General features: G+C 42.0%; 1 protein-coding gene across 1 annotated transcript in view; it reads right to left on the reverse strand.

The window, feature by feature from the left end:
* eIF6 (eukaryotic translation initiation factor 6) overlaps positions 1-18236 on the reverse strand; it is a 142677-nt gene that overhangs the window by 42805 nt on the left and 81636 nt on the right. The window contains exon 4 of the mRNA XM_080278088.1: positions 5-80. Coding sequence (XP_080134214.1) covers positions 5-80 — 76 coding nt within the window. The remainder of the gene's footprint in view (positions 1-4; positions 81-18236) is intronic.

Consider the following 18236-nt stretch of genomic DNA (forward strand, 5'->3'; position numbering starts at 1 on the left):
GAACCCACAAGAACATTGTTGGCCACTGTGTGACGGAACACCTCCACCTGCAGCACGTCGTGGATTATTTCTTCTGTCTCCTGTGCAGGGATGTCATGGAAAGGATGCCAGTTAGGTTACAAATTAAAAAATACATAATCACCGACCCTTGTCAGCCACTGTATGAAGGAACAGTCAACTAACAGTATGCCATGGATGATATCTAGTCTCCTGCAGGTGCTGTGGAATGGAATTTAATCAAATTACAAATTAAGTATGCATAATTGCTAACCCCTATCCAGTCAAGAGACTATCAGTGCATGTAATTTTTAATGCATGTCATAAGTGATTTCTTCCATAGCCTGATTAGGGTGGTGTGGAATGAATGTTAGTCAAGTTACAATTTAAATACACAATCTAGCCCCTTAAAAAAAAAAAAAATCATAACCTTACACTTCTCACTGTCTCCTTGTCTAAACTAAACTAACTTAAGCCTACCTAACCCATCCCAACCCCTCACCTCTGTCTCCTCTCCTATTCTAGACTAACCAAATCTAACCTATGCTAAGTTTCATTCTCTGGTCTCCTAAACTAACCTAAGCCAACCTTCACTGTTTTCCCTGCTAAACCATTAACTCTTCTTCCCTCTCCCCCCAACTCCTGCTACCTTCACCTCTCATTGTCTCCCGTCCTAAATTAATCAAATCCCCTCACCTCCAAGTGTTTCCTCTCATACTCCCCCCCCCTTCTTGCCTGTCCCCTCACCTGCTACCTTCCCCTCTCTCCCTTTCTAAACTACCTTAACCTAACCCAAAACAATGCCTCTCCCCAACCTCTCAACTTTGACTTACCTGACATTTCCCCTTTCACAAGTCCTACCCTCTTGTTTCCCTAGCTATTCCCCCTAATCCCCTCTCATCGTTTTCCCCTAGTACACTAACCTAAACTAAATCAAAACCTCACCTCTCACTCTCTCCTCCAAAACCAACCCAGACCCTTCACGCTCTTTGTCTCCCCTTCTAACCTCTCACCTCTGACTGTCTTTTTCTAACCTAAGCCAACCCAACGCCTCATCTCTCACTGGCTCTTTGTAATCTAAACCCAACTCATCTCCTCTTAATATCTCCCCTTCCAACCTACCCTAATCCAAACCATCTCCTCTCACTATATTCCTTTATAATCTAGCCTTACCCAACCCATCTCTGGCTATCTTTCTCCCTATTCCAACCCATCTCTCACTCCCTACCTAACCTAACCTAACCCAACCCAACACATCCCTTCCTGCTATCTCCCCTCCTATCCTAACATAGCCCTACTGCTGTTCCCTCTCCAGTCTATCCCAACCCCATACCTCTCCGACTTCCCTTAGAAATTAAATATCATCATCTAATCAAACCTACACTAATCCAAAAACCCCTCACTGCAGTCTCTCCTAATCCCTCACCTAAAACTCACCCCTCATGTTACCTCTTATAACCCCTCCAGTCCCGCTGCCTGCCTTCAAATACAAATCTATCCTAACCTAACCTAAACCTTCACCTCTCACTGTCTCCCCATCCTAACCTAGCCTAACCCAAGCTCCCAATCAATCACTGACTCCTCTTCTAAACAAACAAAACCTAATCTAACCCAACCTACCCTACCCCACAACAGTACATCATAAACTGACCAAACCTAACCTAACTGAAACTCTCACTGTTTCCCTTCCTAAACTAAACTACTGTAACTTAACTCATCCTATTTTAACCATACCTAAGCTAAACCAACCCCGCATCACTCACTGTCTCATCTAAACAAACCATACCTAACCTAAACTAAGATAAGCCAACCTAAAACCTAGCCAAACCTATCCCAATCCAAACCCTGAGTTCTTACTGTAGCCACTCCTATTCTAATCTAATCTAAATAAAACTTACCTAACCTGACCCTCACCTCTTACTATCTCCCCTCCTAAACTAACTCTGCCTAACCAAGTCCAACCCCATTAACCTAACCTAACCTAACCCAACCAACCATATGTAACAATCAAGCTAACCCAACTCATATAACTCACCTCAAACTATTCAAAAATAACAAAACCCAACTACTCTTAGCTAACAACCCAAACCTGACTCTCAACTTGTTTTTTATCCTTCTGCTCACCTTTTGGAAAAAAAAAAATAAAAACTGATTGATCCAACTAACCTAACCCCCACCATAACCCAACTACTTCATCTAACCCAACCCAAATATCCTAACTTAACCCAACTACCTGATCTAACCCAACCTTACAACCTAATATACTGCATATGTAACCCAACCCAACCCAACCAAACTCTCAATTATCTGGCATACAGTGGCCAAGGAGGTGCCAGAAGGTGACAAACTGATGGATAGTGATGTAGTATCCCCATACCCCTCCCCCAAAGGAGGTCTAACCTCCTTTAACACCCTATATATCTGCACTATATAACTGCTCAAACATAAAAAAACAATCTTAATTACTGCTATAAGCATGGAAAAATGCTGTTGTACTGTACAGGGGGGTCCCACTGTTACAAGTGGTCATGGAGTACAGTCACAACTCATTACAATAGGGTTACATCAAGGGAAAACTTATCACATGATGGTTTATTGTATAATGAGACTTATATGTGTTTAATAAGGATAGGGAGGGTGCCCTTGGAGAAAAAAAAATAAATAAAAAAATAAATAATAAATAATGAAAAAGTCTTACAGGTTTACCCTCAGTGCCCTTCAGTAGCACCACACTTTTCACAAGGGGTGGCATGCTTGCCAGACAAGTTCTAAGTCACAAGTTTCTGTACTTCGCACACAAAAAGTCGTCATCTCACTTATCGTATTTTGTGGGATACAGACGCACTTTTCTGTCTCAAAATTACCTTCAAATATCCCCATGCATCCTGGAGGCCAGACTAGACAGGTTTGCTTTGCTCCATTTTGAAGAATATCTTATACAGATGATCATCTCACTGCTTGGCAGTCACAAGTATTTTCAAGAGTATAAAGACCTTTGATTTATTGCACAACACTGCATTAACTTGTGTATATACTGTACTCAGATTTACCATTAGAAACACCCAAGTTCAAGAACAGAACACTCAAGGTTTCTTTGCAACTGGCCATGTGACGGTCTAGGGATTTGGCGGTATAGCAGCTTAGCAATTTAGCATCTAGCATACACCCTACTTTAGCAGGCTAACATAATCACTGGTGACCTCCCTGCCTGAAATGCAGTCATGATCACTTTGCCTGCCATCCACTCACTAACTAGTAGGGGAATCACACTGGAGATTTTGGCTAGCATGACAGTCAAGGTAACAGACGTCTGTCCCATACGGAAATTCAATAACCCTTGTTAGGCTGGCTTCTCTTACCGATATTTTGTTTCGGTTGAGACAAGAATATCACACAAGGGAGCAGTCTTATATTACCGTTAGTGAATACCGGGAAAAACACATGCAACATTAAACAATACTGCCTGAAATTACAGCATTCTAGTGGTTTAGCAATTTAGCAGTTTAGCGCCTAGCGTTCACCCTGTCAGAAGTTAGCATGATCAACGAACTGCCTGCTAACCTTCTGAAAGGCAATCATGGTCATTCACTTGCCATCCACTCACTAACTAGCAAGGCAATCATATTGGAGAGAGGTTGGCTAGCAAGACTGCTGAGTCACTATTAAAGACGTCTGTGTCTGTCCCATATGGAAATTCGATCACCCTTGGTAGGATGGCATCTCTCACTGGTATTTTGTTTAGTTCAAGACAAGAGTATTGTACATGGAAACAGTATTATATTACTGGTAGAGAAAAACAGGAAAAACAATTGTAACATTAAACAGTACTGCCTTAAATTACAGCTGCACTGTTTTTCAGCCATGACTGATGGGGGAGGTGGTGGCACAGTCGGTAGAGAGGTGGCCTGCAGTCCTAACGGACCCAGGTTCAAATTCCCGCTGGGGTAGGGAATAGTTTAAAGATTTGAATATAATAAAAGCAGACTTTTCTGATCTACCAGAAGACCTGCCGACATGTTGTAAAAATACCCCCGCTGATACCAATACACCAGTCCTGTATACAACAGCCCTAGCATGTATTCAATATGGATGGTGGGTGTTAGCGCCAAAGTGGTGACATGTAGAAGTGTATGGTATGTAGGAGGACTATTGGGCCTTGGGAGCAGGCTGTGAAGCCTATGCCCAGGAAAAAAGAAAAAAAAAAAAAAAAAAATTATCAGTGTTTAACCCAGTCAGGGATCAGCCACTTACAGTACTATGTTATGAAAATGGGATAAAATTTACTAAGTAGATAATTAATACAGTAAAGTAAGACCTCAATATATCAGACTGTAATAGACCAGAACTCACTTTTATTGGAATCGAGGAGCTACTGGACATGTTGTATGTATCGGAATTATTCCGGAAAATAAGACTTCAGTCCAGACTCGTGATGCCCTGAATTCCCCTTTTTTGGTCCGAAAAAGCGTGCCAGAACCTACCAGACTACATGTTGGATGTATCGGAATTATTCCAGGAAATAAGACTTCAGGCTAGACCGGTGATGCCCAGAATTCCTCCTTGTGTTTTGGATAAAGAGTGCTGTATGAGGGTACTGTTCACATAGTTTGTGTGTTTGTGCGTTGGTGGCAGCTGGCTGGTGTCACTGCAGCCTCCTCTCGCTCTGTCTCAGTCTGACCTGTGTTTCCATTGCAATCAGATCACCATCAATGCGCTCTTACTATCTCGGATATTTACCCACTGTGAGTTATAAAATGGCTTCTGCTGCCTCTCCCAAGGCCAAGAGGATGTCCATGGCCCTGCAGGAGAAGCTGAGATTCTGGAGGAGTACGAGAAGGGAACAAACAGCTCGACCCTCATGAAGAAGTACAACAAGAAGAAAACATTTTATGACCTGGCCCATGCAAAGGAGTAGACCGTAGAACCAGTTGAGCAAGGCAGTACTCCCGAGGTGGATGGAAAGCTGATGACAGTGAGAGCTGGAGCTCCGGTTTCATCAGTCCTCAGGACTAGTTCCTGACCATCCCCCTTTGCTGAACTTTTTCAGTGTCTCAGAAACAGAGGGTAGGCCAGCATGCTCTCTAAACCTCACCTTCTTTTTCTGAGACTCAGCTGTCTGAGGCAACTGAGAGCAAATCCTTCTCTGTATCCTCCTACTTTCTCTATACTCATTTCAAAGCCAAAGGTGGCTGTTGTGTATATATACGCAACGACTTATCTTGCTCTTGTGTTCCTGAACTTGATGCTTCTGGAATTCTCTACACTCTGGCTTCAGCCTTCCTGTCATTCTCTGGCTAAATATATCTGCACTGTTTATTTATCCCCTAATTCTAATGACTATCAAAAATTCTTTGACTATCTTGCTTCTACGATGGAACACATTCTATCCATTTCTCCTTTCTCTGACTCCATTCTAGGAGATTTCAATGTTCACCACTACCTTTGGCTCTTCTCTCCTTTCACTGATCCACCTGGTGAACAAGCCTACATCTTTTCTATCCTTAATGACCTAGAGCAGCTTGTAAAGCATCCTACCAGTATCCTCGACCGCCTTGGAGAGAGCTCCAACATACCTGACCTCGTCTTTACAACTAATCTTTCTGCTTACACTGTTAATCTTTTCTCTCCATTGGTCTCCTTCGATCACAACCTTATCACCTTAACCTGTCCTATCGCTCCAGCACGGCCTGTGGACCCTCCAAAGAAACGTCGTCTGTGGCACTTTGGAGCTGCGGACTAGGAGGCCCCTCAGGCAGTAATTCCTTGATTTTCCATGGAATGATTATTGCTTCCATAGCTGGGAGCCATCTGAGTGTGCCTTGCGCATTACGGAGGTTATTCTCTCGAGCATGGAAGCATACATTCCTTTCTCATATCCTTTGACTAATGCAAGAAAGCCTTGGTTGAATCACGCTTGTTCTAATGCTGTCTGCAACAAGGAGAGGGCCTATAAAAGGTACCGGAGCCAACCCACCCCTGAATCACATAATTTTTACGTTTCTTCCTGGAATTGTGCTAAGTCTCTTCTTCGCTCCGCTAAAAATAATTTCATCTGTAATAAATGCTCTCAACTCGAATTCTTCCCGCTCCTTCTGGCACCTCGGCAAAAAGATTTCCAACAACTTTACCTCATCATCCTTACCTCCATCAACTATGATGGTTCTGTAGCTATTTCTTCTACTGATAAAGCAGATCTCTTTGCTCAGACTTTCTCGTTCAATTCCACCTTAGACGATTCCGATGCTTTTCCTCCATCATTTCCACCCTCTGACTTCCTCATGGCTGACATTAAAATTTCTTCAGCTGATGTATTTTCTGCCATCACAGGCCTCAATGCTAACAAGGCATATGGGCCTGATGGAATCCCTCCTGTTGTTCTCAAGAACTGTGCTTCTGTGTTTACACCCTGCCTAGGCAAACTCTTTCGCCTTTGTCTATCAACTTGTACCTTTCCTTCTTGCTGGAAGTCTGCTCTCATTCAGCCAGTCCCAGAGAAGGGTGACCATTCCCGGCCCTCTAACTATCGTCCAATTGCTTTAACATCCTGTATCTCAAAAGTTTTCGAGCTATTCTTAATAGAAAAATTTTAAAGCATCTTTGCTATCACAACCTTCTTTCTGATCGTAAGTATGGGTTCCGTCAGGGATGCTCCACACCAACCTCTCAGACACCCGGTCATCCTCCTTTTGGGACTTTGATGAAAGCTTTGCCATTGCACTTGACATCTCAAAGGCTTTCGATCGAGTCTGGCATAAATCTTTAATTACCAAACTGCCCTCTTATGGTTTCTATCCTTCAATCTGTGCCTTCATCTACAGCTTCCTTTCTGGTCGTTCTATAGCCGCTGTTGTAGACGGCCATCGTTCTTCTCCTAGGTCTATCAACAGTGGTGTTCCTCAGGGCTCTGTCTTATAACCAACTCTCTTCCTTTTAGTCATCAATTAATTACTAAGCTGTACATCTAACCCTATCCACTCGTACGATGATGACTCCAATCCTCACCTTTCCATTCAGTTCCTGCAACGTACATCTCAACAGTTACTTCCACAAACAAGGGATGAGGCTATGGCACACCTAATGTCTGAATTGGCTCGTATCTCTGAGTTGGGTATGGGTAAAAATAATCTTGTTGTTTCTAATGCATCAAAGACTCAGTTCTTACACCTATCAATCCGACAAAATCTTCAACAGGTGTACTCATTAACGTTTAATAATATTATTCAGCTTAATCCTGCATCATCCTTGAACATGCTTGGGGTTTCATTCACTCGGGACTTATCTTGGAAAGATCATATTACAACCCTTGTAAAATCTGCTTCCAAGAGATTAGGTGTGCTAAGACGACTTTGTTCCTTCTTTACCCCTGCACAACTGTTGGCTCTATACGTGGGTTTTATCCGCCCCTGTGTGGAGTACAACTCGCATGTGTGGGGAGGTTCCCCACATACAGCTCTTCTCAACAGGGTGGAGTCAAAGGCTTTTTGTCTCATTAACTCTCCCCCTCTTACTGGCTCCCTTCAAACTCTGTCTCTTCGCCGCACTGTTGCATCATTATCTCTTTTCTATCGCTCCTTCAATGGTCACTGCTCCTCTGAACTTGCATTCCTCCACCTCTATGACAGGCGCGTAGCACCCATCTAGCAGCAAATTCTCATCCCTTCTCTGTCCAACTCTCTAATGCAAGAGTAAACCATTACTCTCAGTCCTTCATTTATGCAACAGTTCAACTTTGGAACTGTCTCCCTCTGTCTGTATTTCCTGCTTCCTACGATCTCCAGTCTTTCAAATGCAGCATGTCCAAGCATCTCGGAATGATTGGATCTTGAATTTGGCTCTCTCTTATATTTTGTTTTTCTCTTGGAAAGAACAGATATTGTGGGCTCATGGCCTTTGGTTCATTCTTCCTACCATTTAAAAAAAAAAAAAAAAAAAAAAAAAAAAAAAAAAAAAGAGAGAGAGAGAGAGAGAGAGAGAGAGAAACTGAAGGCCATGGCAAAGAAAATTGAAACAGGAGGGAACTAGACGAAGTTCTGGGAGATAGGGCAGCCTTTTGAGGGACTTGATGATGATGTGTTCACGTGGTATAAACAGCAACGCGCTGAGGGTGTACCTGTAAGCGGTATCATCATACAGAGTGCTGCCGAACGCCTTGCAAGACACCTTGGCCATAATGATTTTAAGGTAAGTTCTGGGTAGTTGTGTCAGTTCCACACCAGGCATGTGAACAAGGCAATAACTAGGGAGCTGCTGAGTGCCGACCATGAGGCTGTGGAGCCCATCGTAGAGAAACTCAAGAATGGTATCAATGAGAACGGACTCCATCAGTTCCAGACATGTAATGCCAATGAGACTGGGTGTTTCTGGCGTAATTTACCCCGGAACAATCAGTCTCACATCAGCATCCAAAGCATGCCAGGCCACATGCAGATGAAGGACCACATATCCATCCTTGTCTATGCCAATGGCGATGGGTCCCGCAGCATACTTCCTGCTGTGGTGGGCAAGGCAAGATGCCCAAGGCTCTCAAGAACCTCACGGACTCCTTGCCTGTGGACTATTACCACAACCCCTCAGCCTGGTTCACACAGGACATCTTTCTGCTGTGGTTCAAGGAGGTAGGTTCTGTTCAGTTCATAAAATACAATACTGTATAAAATACAGTAAAATAAAATAAATGCAGTACAGTGCAGTACAGCCGATGTAAAAGTTCATAAAATACTGTACAGTTTAAAATAATTAAAACACAATGCAGTAATGTATAACCAATAAAAACTTTACTAATATAAAGTAATACAGTGCAGTAATATAAAATACAGCATCATAATGGCATTTTTTTCATTTATTACACTCGTGGTATTACAGTCGGACATTATTTTGTAATTGATTTCCTCCCTGCATGACACTTTATTTTGTATTTGAATTCAACCCTGTATGGGGTTGAAGTCAAATACGAAATATAATCTTGAACATCGAACAAAGTTGTGACTTAGCCACGTGTTGGAATTCATCAGATTTTATTTCGTTACTGACTTCACCCCTTCATGACATTTTATTTTCTATTTGACTTCAACCCTGCATGGGGTTGAAGTCAAACGCTGTACAGTATGAAATAAACTCCTAAAAATCAAAGTTGCTACGTTGCCACAAGGTGGAATTTACTAAGATGTTGAAGTCAAACGCTGTACAGTATGAAATAAACTCCTAAAAATCAAAGTTGCTACATTGCCACAAGGTGGAATTTACTAAGATTTTCATTAAGATCTTTTCAGGTGTTCTGCCCAGCCATTAGATTTCAGCAGTGTGCCTATGGCATTGCTTGGAAGGACGTCAGGGCGGTACTGCTGCTGGATAATGCACTGGCACACCCTACTAGCAACATCCTTGATCCAGCCCATGGATCAGGGGATAACAGAGTCCTGCAAGAGGCCCTATAGGAAGAAGTACCTCTGCCAGTGCTTGCTTGTGGTGGAGCATGGGGGAGGTAGGGTACACTGATAGCCAAGGCCAGAAAACAATGGAAAATTTCTAGGCCTATAACATCAAGGATGCCATTTTCAACCAGGCAGAGGCCTGGAAGGAGATGCCTTTGTCTAGGCCTGGAAGGAGATGCCTTTGTCTACCTTGAAAAATGGGTGGATGGTGTTAAAGTTGCTCAGGTGTGCAGATAAAGGTTTTGAAGGATTTGAGCTGGGAGATTTCAACCAGCTCCTTCAGGCAGCTGACCAGGGCTCCCCTCACAAATGAGGAAGTAGAGGAGTAGTTGAATGAAGATGTCGACATCCCTGGTTACCACCACCTCACTTAGGAGGAAATTGCCGCAGAGGTGTCACATTCAGGAAGAAGAAGAAGGAGGAGGAGGAGGAGGAGGACCGGGCCCCTCCATACCCTGCATGATCAACGCGACAATCTCGTCCTCTGCTTCCTAGACCATGATTCAGGTGCTCAATTCGGTGAATACTACACGACCGTCCGTCAGCTGAGGCAAGAATTACAGAGGGCGGTGATGGATGGGAAAAAGCTGGCAAAAATTAGTGACTTTTTCAAAGTCTGCCACACACACCCACACTCCTACTCCAGCCACACTTTCACACCATGCCCCTGGCTCTGAGAGTGATGTTTCCCTGCCATCATTAGCTTCAAAGTCGTCCATACACAGTGTGTCCACAGAAGTCCCAGATATACTGGTAGAGGGTGACGAGTGAACTGGTGGTGATGATGATGATTAGTACAAAATGAACATCTTTAGTTTGCAAGATCATAAAAAGTGTACAGAGCAGATGTGTTTAAAATGTGCACTGTACAGTAAAAGTGCTACACTGATGAAGATCGTAAATAATAAGGTGTATAAATTGTACAGAACAGTGGTGTTTAAGTTGTGCAATGTATTTTCTAAGCACTACATTACAGTAATTTTAAGTGCTAACATTAACCCCTAAAAACCGCAATTGTTTTGGGCACGGTACCTCCCACAACTGCAATTCGGGGGTGTTTTGGCAACTTTCATTAAGGACAAGTTGATCATGTTCTGGCTAAAGTGGAAGAATTTACACATGTGACAACGCAATCCGTACCCCCGTAGGCCTAATGGTTACTGCACAATCACGTGTCAAAGTTAAAAAAAAGTTTATGATAACTACCCCTCGAAAACAATCGAAAACATGAAAATTTTGGTAACTACATATTTTTCTTATTCAAACAAGTCATTTCAAATTGTTTTGTCACACCAACCATGAAAACGGGTGTATGTAGGTGTGGGGAGCTTACTAGGCTGCGGGGAGATAAAGTAGCCTATGGAGAGTAGGCATATAGGTACGGGGGTTGGAAATGACCAGCTTTTTGCATGAAAAGAAAGCACTTTAGTGTGTTCTGTAACATCTACCATGAAAACAGGTGTGTATGTAGGTGTGGGAAGATGACTAGTGTGTGGAGTAGGCCTACAAGTCCTTGGTGGTGTTTGGGGAGAAAAACTTTAGCAACAAGCAAAATTTTCTTGTGGAAACCCTCCATTTCAATGGGATTTGTCATACCAGCCATAAAAACAGGTGTGTATGTAGGTGTGGGGAGATAAAACAGATATGGGGAGTAGCCCTACAAGGCATCATAGTCATTCCAAAACTAGCACAGACACATATAAATGTTTATAACCATCAAGGAAATCAAAATAAAGTTGAATAATGCTATAGGTGCATGCATAAGAAAGGAAAAAAAAGCAATAATTTGTTTCCGATTTCTCTTTTTACTGTCCTAACTTATCGTTACACATTTATCACACTTACCATTACAATTATCACATTATCATTACACTTCATTACAACTTCAGCAACAACCAAATTCTCTTGTGGAAACTCTCCATTTCAATAGAATTTATCACACCAGCCATAAAACATATGCAATGCATTGCCTTTCAAGTACATTAAAAGTAACCACACCTGCATGTGTGGTGGGAAACGTCTGCACCTTGCCGGTGCTAATCAGTCGTGATAGCCTGGGCTGACCCTGGCTGACACGCCAGATAACAGGAACACGTGGGTAAAATACAAAGGAATTCATAAAAATAAGTAATCAGTAGTCAATCATGAATCATACATGCACATAAGTGTGTTCATTGTGGGAGGGGGGAGAGAAAAAAAAAAAGCTAACCAACATTGTCATGCGTAGCGTTGTGTGTTCGTAATGCAACGTTGAGGAGAAAAGACACGTATACAAAATTTGGAACGAAAGTAATAACTATAGGCAGCCTGAAACTACTGGGTTGAAAAGAATTAGAGCAAGAAGTGTGCGATGCACTGAATCGTGAGTTATTTGTTATGTGCAGTGACTCCCTAGCTAACTAACAGGCATATAAGTTGACCACGAAGGGCTGGCGATTGTGTTTACCCAGAGTAAATGTTTGCTCGGAAACAGAGACTATTCAGAGGTAAAATCTGGGCAGATAGGGAGAATGAAAAAATAAATAAATACTGCGAGCTCTCACATTTGGCGAGTTTTTATTTGGCGAATTCACTTTTGGCGATGGGATGGGATTGTACACAACACTCTAATTTGGAGACAGAAATATCACATTTGGCGAGTTGTTTATAATAAAAATATAATACAAATATATTTTATGCAAATTAATTTCAAAATTTTTTTTTTATTAATCTGAATTAAACAAAATATAGTTTGTACTGTGAAATTCAAGTCTCGTCTTCTCAAACCCCTTGAAGTAGCCATACTGTGCTACAAGTAGTGAATTGGGCTACTTTTGGAAGCCCTGTGCTACTAAATTTTGAATTTTGCTCTCTCTCTCTTTATATATATATATATATATATATATATATATATATATATATATATATATATATATATATATACACACATACTGTACATAATTATGTTAGGCTACTTTATACCAAAATTTGCTACTTTTGATGCCTGTTTCTGCTACTTTTGGTCACAAGACTCTTGCAACCCTGGTTCCAAGACATCTTTGTTTACACTTCTCTGCCAGCCATCATCATGTGCAGTACACTTCTCAGCCAACCACCATCATGTGTGCAGCATTCTGTCTGTGTTTTATTGTGATTCCTACCTGTGCTGAGGACTTCAGAACACATAATGGCTGATGAAACACAGAAATGTGGAACGAGTGACCTTGGAAGACCACCAACTAAGGCATTCACGCACCATTCACCACATGTATATCAAGCCCATTATTTTATTTTCTTATGTGAGTTTGTGTGTTTTGTATTGTTTCTTGGCTAAAATAAATTAAATTGAATCATGTTATGTGTGTTTATCACATGATTTACACCCAGTAACATTATAATATCGGTGGAAAATCAGTCCAGTCATGCATGCTTAGAACCAATTTATTTTTTTCCCATTATTCAGTTCAGATTTGGCGAATTCCAGTTTGGCGAGGTTTTTTTTTGCACCTAGTACTCGTCAAATGTGAGAGTTCACTGTAAATAAGGTGTGGCATATGCAGTACAACATATAGCATTCTCCAACTACGTACACATGGAAAGTGGAAGGTACGACGTGAGAAAATGAACAGAGTGAGGTGTAATTATATGTATACAGTATTTGGGAAGAGTGAGGGACAAGGAGGGAGGGAGGGATGGGGTGGGGTTGGGGAGGAGGGGACAAGGCTAGATGTATATTTGGGAAGAAGTTGAAATAACATGAAACAGGTACATACATCAGGCCTGATGACTCTCGGGGGTCTGATGGGGGTTGGAAAGGTAGTGAGGGACAAGAAGGGAGGGATGGGGTAGGGTTTGGGGGGGGGGGGATGAGGCTAAGATGTATATTTGGGAAGTTGAAATAATATGAAACAGGTACGTACATCAGGTCTGATAACTCTCAGGGGTCTGTTGGGGTTGGAAGGGTAATGAGGGACAAGGAGGGAGGGATGGGGTGGGGTTTGGGGGGGGATGAGGCTAGAAAGGGAGGGAGGAGGGGCAAGAGAGGGTGGAAAGGGACGCAGGTGGTGGTGGGAGGAGAGATGCAGATGCGTGGTGGTGTGGGAGAGTGATGGGGGACAAGAAGGGAGTGATGGAGTTGAGTAGAGGGTGGCACGGAGGCAGCCGAGAGGGGGGTGCCCCCACACCGCCAGGGTTGGTCCGATCCCCCCTCATGCCATATCAGGGGCGAGTTTTCATTGGCCTGAAGCCATGTACGTCATAATCTGGGTGGAGCAAGCATTCCGCAGTTTTTAACAGGCCTCATTCAATTGATGCGATTAAGCATTTTGGCATAAAACTCAAATTGCATCAATTGATGCGATTAGGACTTTAGGGGTTAAGGGAATAGCTTTAGTTATAAGTTTATACTGTTTAAGATTTGGAATTAAGTTCTGCATGTGTGACTTAAATTTAAGGCAGTGCAGTACACTGCTTTATTATAAGCGCCTTAAAGTCTTGTAAGTGCATCACCTACCTTTCCACCGCAATCACTAGAATTAAGTTCTGCATGTGTGACTTTAAGGCAGTGCAGTACACTGCTTTATTATAAGCGCCTTAAAGTCTTGTACGTGCATCACCTACCTTGCCACCGCAATCATCTCTACTGTACAGAGTCCACTAATGGACCAGCTCAGCTACTGCATGCACATCACAATAAGGTAAATAAAAGACATGTTTCTCAGTGTCGAGTTGAGTACAGTATAAAGTGTACATAAGTGATTAAAATTTTATCTATCTATACCTCAACGCCCTAATCCCGCAAACTGGCTGCAGACAAAATGCCTCCAAGTCGCACTGTCACCCACCATTTGACTGCCCTCCCCCCAACTCACTCCCCCCTCCCTCATATACCTCTCAACTCCATCCCTCCACCTCATCTCAGTCTCCCCCTCCCTCTCTCTCCCTCAACTTCACCTACATACACCCTCTTAGTCTGTCTTTCATTTTTCATTCTCTCCACATGTCCAAACCACCTCAGTGTAATTCTCCTAATTTTCTCAATCACATCCACATCCACCCCACAACGTTCTTTCACTTCTTCATTCGTCAACCTGTCCCTCCACGTCACTCCACATGCTCCTCTGATAACTTATTTCCACTGCTCTCACCCTTGACTTGTTCCCCTCTAGCAAGGTCCATGTCTTGCTTCCGTATGTCAGGGTAGGGATCACAATAGTATCATGCAGTGACTTCTTAACTTCCATACTCACCTCCTTATTTCTCATCATCGCCTTCGATGAACCAATAACCTTCCTTCCCTGCTGTACCCTTTCAAGCACTTCATCCCCCAAACTTCCATCCTTACTCATCACACTACCCAAGTACTTCAATGCACTCACATTCTCCATATCCTCACCATCCAACCTCACTGTGCATTCTGTGACTTCATTCCTCTCAAACACCATAACTTTACTCTTGTTTACATTAACTTTCAGATTCCTCATCTTACACACTGTCCCAAATTCATTCACCAAACTTTGCAACTCCCATTCATTTTCACTCACCAATACTGTATCATCTGCAAACAGGAACACCGGAATCTTCCACACCTCACCCTCATTCATTACAGCCATCCCCACATCCACTGCCCTACCTTGCACCTCCTTTACAACCCCATCCACGAATATATTAAACAGCCATGGAGACATCACACATCCCTGGTTCTGTCCCACATTTAGATAAAAAAAACTCAGCTCACCATCCACTCACACCATAGCCCAAACTCCCTTGTACATACTCTTCACAGCACTCAACAATTTCCCATCCACTCCATATATTTTTAATACCTTTCACATACCTTGCCAATCTACTGTCATATGCTTTCTCCAAGTCCATGAAGGCAGCAACACTGCCAATCTACTGTCAAATGCTTTCTCCAAGTCCATGAAGGCAGCATACACTTTCTTTCCCTTTTCTAAATACTTCACCACTAAACATCTTAGAACAAAATTAATATCTGATCTACACACACTTTTCCTTTCCTAAATCCCTTGTTCTTCTCCAACTAGCTCTTCTGTTATATGCCTAACCCTATCAGTAAGTATTCTACCACATATTTTTCCAACCACACCAAGAAGGCAAATACCCCTATGGTTACTACATACTTCTCTCTCCCCTTTTCCTTTGTATACAGGAACAATTAAACCTGATTTCCAGTCCTCTGGAACCCTTCCCTCTTCCCAAGCCAATCTACATAACTTCCATATCCATTACACAACAATCTCATCCCCATGCTTCAGCATTTCACCACACACTCCATCAATTCCTGGGGCATTTCCCATCTTCTTCTTCTTCACCACTTCAGCTACTTCCGCCCTACTGATCTCTTCCTCCCTCCCTCTCATTTCTTCCTCTCCCATCCATTCCCCAACCACTTATACTCATACTGCTCTCACTCCCTACATTCAACAAATCCTCAAAGTGCTCCTTCCATCTCATTTTCTCTCTCTTCTCCCCCAACAATCTACTGTATTATTCCCATCTTTCACTCCCCTCCTATTTCCCCTTTCACACTGTTTTACTTTATTTACCTCCTTCCAAAACAATTTCTTACTCTCTCTCCATTTCACACTCTGATTCCTCCCAAACTCTTCCTTCACTCTCTTCTTATTCTTCTTCACAAATCTCTTCACCTCCCTTCTCCTGCTCACATATACCTCTCTCTTCTCTCTCTCATCTTCTACCCTACCTATACTCGCTAGCCAGTCACTATATCCCTTCTTCTTTTGCTCCACAGTTTGTTTCACCTCGTAATTTCACCATGCTGTCCCTTGCACACCCTTGCATCTCCTCCTCACTCCACAAACCACCTCATATGCTGCACCTATCTCTTCCGTGAATATCTTGCATACTTTTTCCACTCCTTCCATCTGCTCTAACTCATACCTTCCCAATCTTTCTTCCACTATGCCCTTATATATGCCATTTTCTCACTCTCTTCCAACTTCTCCACTCTTCACAGCTGTTTCCTCCTGTCTTCCCCTTCATCTCTCCATCCATTTTCTTTGCAGCCTTACCTTGGCCATCACTAAGTTTAAAATCACTGTCCTGTATTTTGTAACAACAAGGTATTGTATTTCCTAAGTGTTAAAAAATAAGAAAAGTGGTCTACATTATAGTACAATAATATTAAGTGCTTTCATTAATGGAACACCTTTAGTTACTGTTTAAGTAAAGTACTGTACAGTGTATAGTTTGAGTTTACGCCTCTGCTTTTGTATAAGTGCCTCTAAGTTTTAAAAATGCATCACCTACCTCTCAAATTCAATCATGTCTACTCTAAAGACTTCGCTAATGGACCACTTCACCTACAGTAGATCACAATAAGTTACGCCCTCTGACAATCCGTGATCTTATATTTGACCTTTAAGGTCACTCAAGGTCAAAGGTCATGGTGCCAAATAAAAGCTCATATGAGATTTCTTGTATCTTGATAATAGTAAATATCTATCTTCAATGGTTTCGAGTTATAGCCACTTGAATATCCATGACCTTGAGTTTGACTTTTCAAGGTTGCTTACAGTCAAAGGTCACAGTACCAATTAAACACCTATATGATTATAATAATATATATATATCTGTCTTCAACCTGTTTTGAGTTATTGCCCTTTGAATATTTGTGACCTTGAATTCAACCTTTCAAGGTTGCTCAAGGTCAAAGGTCTTGGTGCCAAATGAAAGCCCAAATTATGAGTTCCTATATGTTCACAATAGTAAATATCTCTATTTTCAACTGGTTTCATGTTATATCCCTCTGCAAATCCATGACCTTGGTTTTGACCTTTCAAGGTCATTTGATTACCTCCAAAATTTGATCATTTTCTTTTGGGACCAGTGCCAACATATCTGGAAAGTTTCATTCAATTTCATTCAGCCATTTTTCCATAATGTTGGTATCAAACAAACAAACAAACTTGACCAAAAATGATATCTGAGGTAATACTGTAGTTTCGGGCATATAAGGTGCACCCCAAAATTTGGCAGGCCTAATCTGGGAAAAATAAAAAAATGCAGCTAATCCCAGACCCCCCAAGCTGAATGTCTCACGCTTTTGGCGCTCGGCCCATTTATATATCACTACATAACCATTTATGTGCTGGTTATAAAATTTTCATGTACAGGAATCATGAAAATTTTGACTGACACCCTTTGGTAAGCTATCATGGTAGACTAAGTTACAGTACTTCCTTAACACTACCAAATATCACCACTGACCTCCACCATACCAATATTGGCAATCATTAATAACTCTAATCACTATCAACCAACACTAAAATTATCTATAATCACCATTAATATTATCAATCTCCACTGCTGACACTACCAACTATCACCCTAATACAAAGCTATCATCACTGTTTAACCCCTTAACCGCGGGGATGTCGGGAACGTGCCGTGTCCGTACTGCAGGGATAATTGCGCTCAACTGACTTTTTAAAAATATTTGCCAAAAATCAGTTATTAGGCCTAGAATAATATAATTAAATAAGCATATGGCATATACCTTCAGCTTTCTCCTGAGATGTTTGTTGAGCCTTCGTCAACTACCGTAGGGCTTGTGGAGACTTCTGAAGTTGGATAACAAAGTCTCCACTTTACACTTCCCGATACCCCGTAATATGGTTACCACTGCCTGATATTATCACTACAAACACTATTCTATGAATTTCAAGTAGTTTGGAATCCATATTCCAAAAAAAAACCACACTGTGAAAGCAATGTAAATTACGAGTGCATACGAGCTTCCACCTGTACTCGTTCCCCGATGGTATTCTGAGGCGAAGCTGTCAT

Source organism: Coenobita brevimanus, chromosome 72 (assembly GCF_032717465.1).
Source record: "Coenobita brevimanus isolate Jiangsu-jjx chromosome 72, ASM3271746v2, whole genome shotgun sequence".
In the NCBI taxonomy this organism is placed as follows: Eukaryota; Metazoa; Arthropoda; class Malacostraca; order Decapoda; family Coenobitidae; genus Coenobita; species Coenobita brevimanus.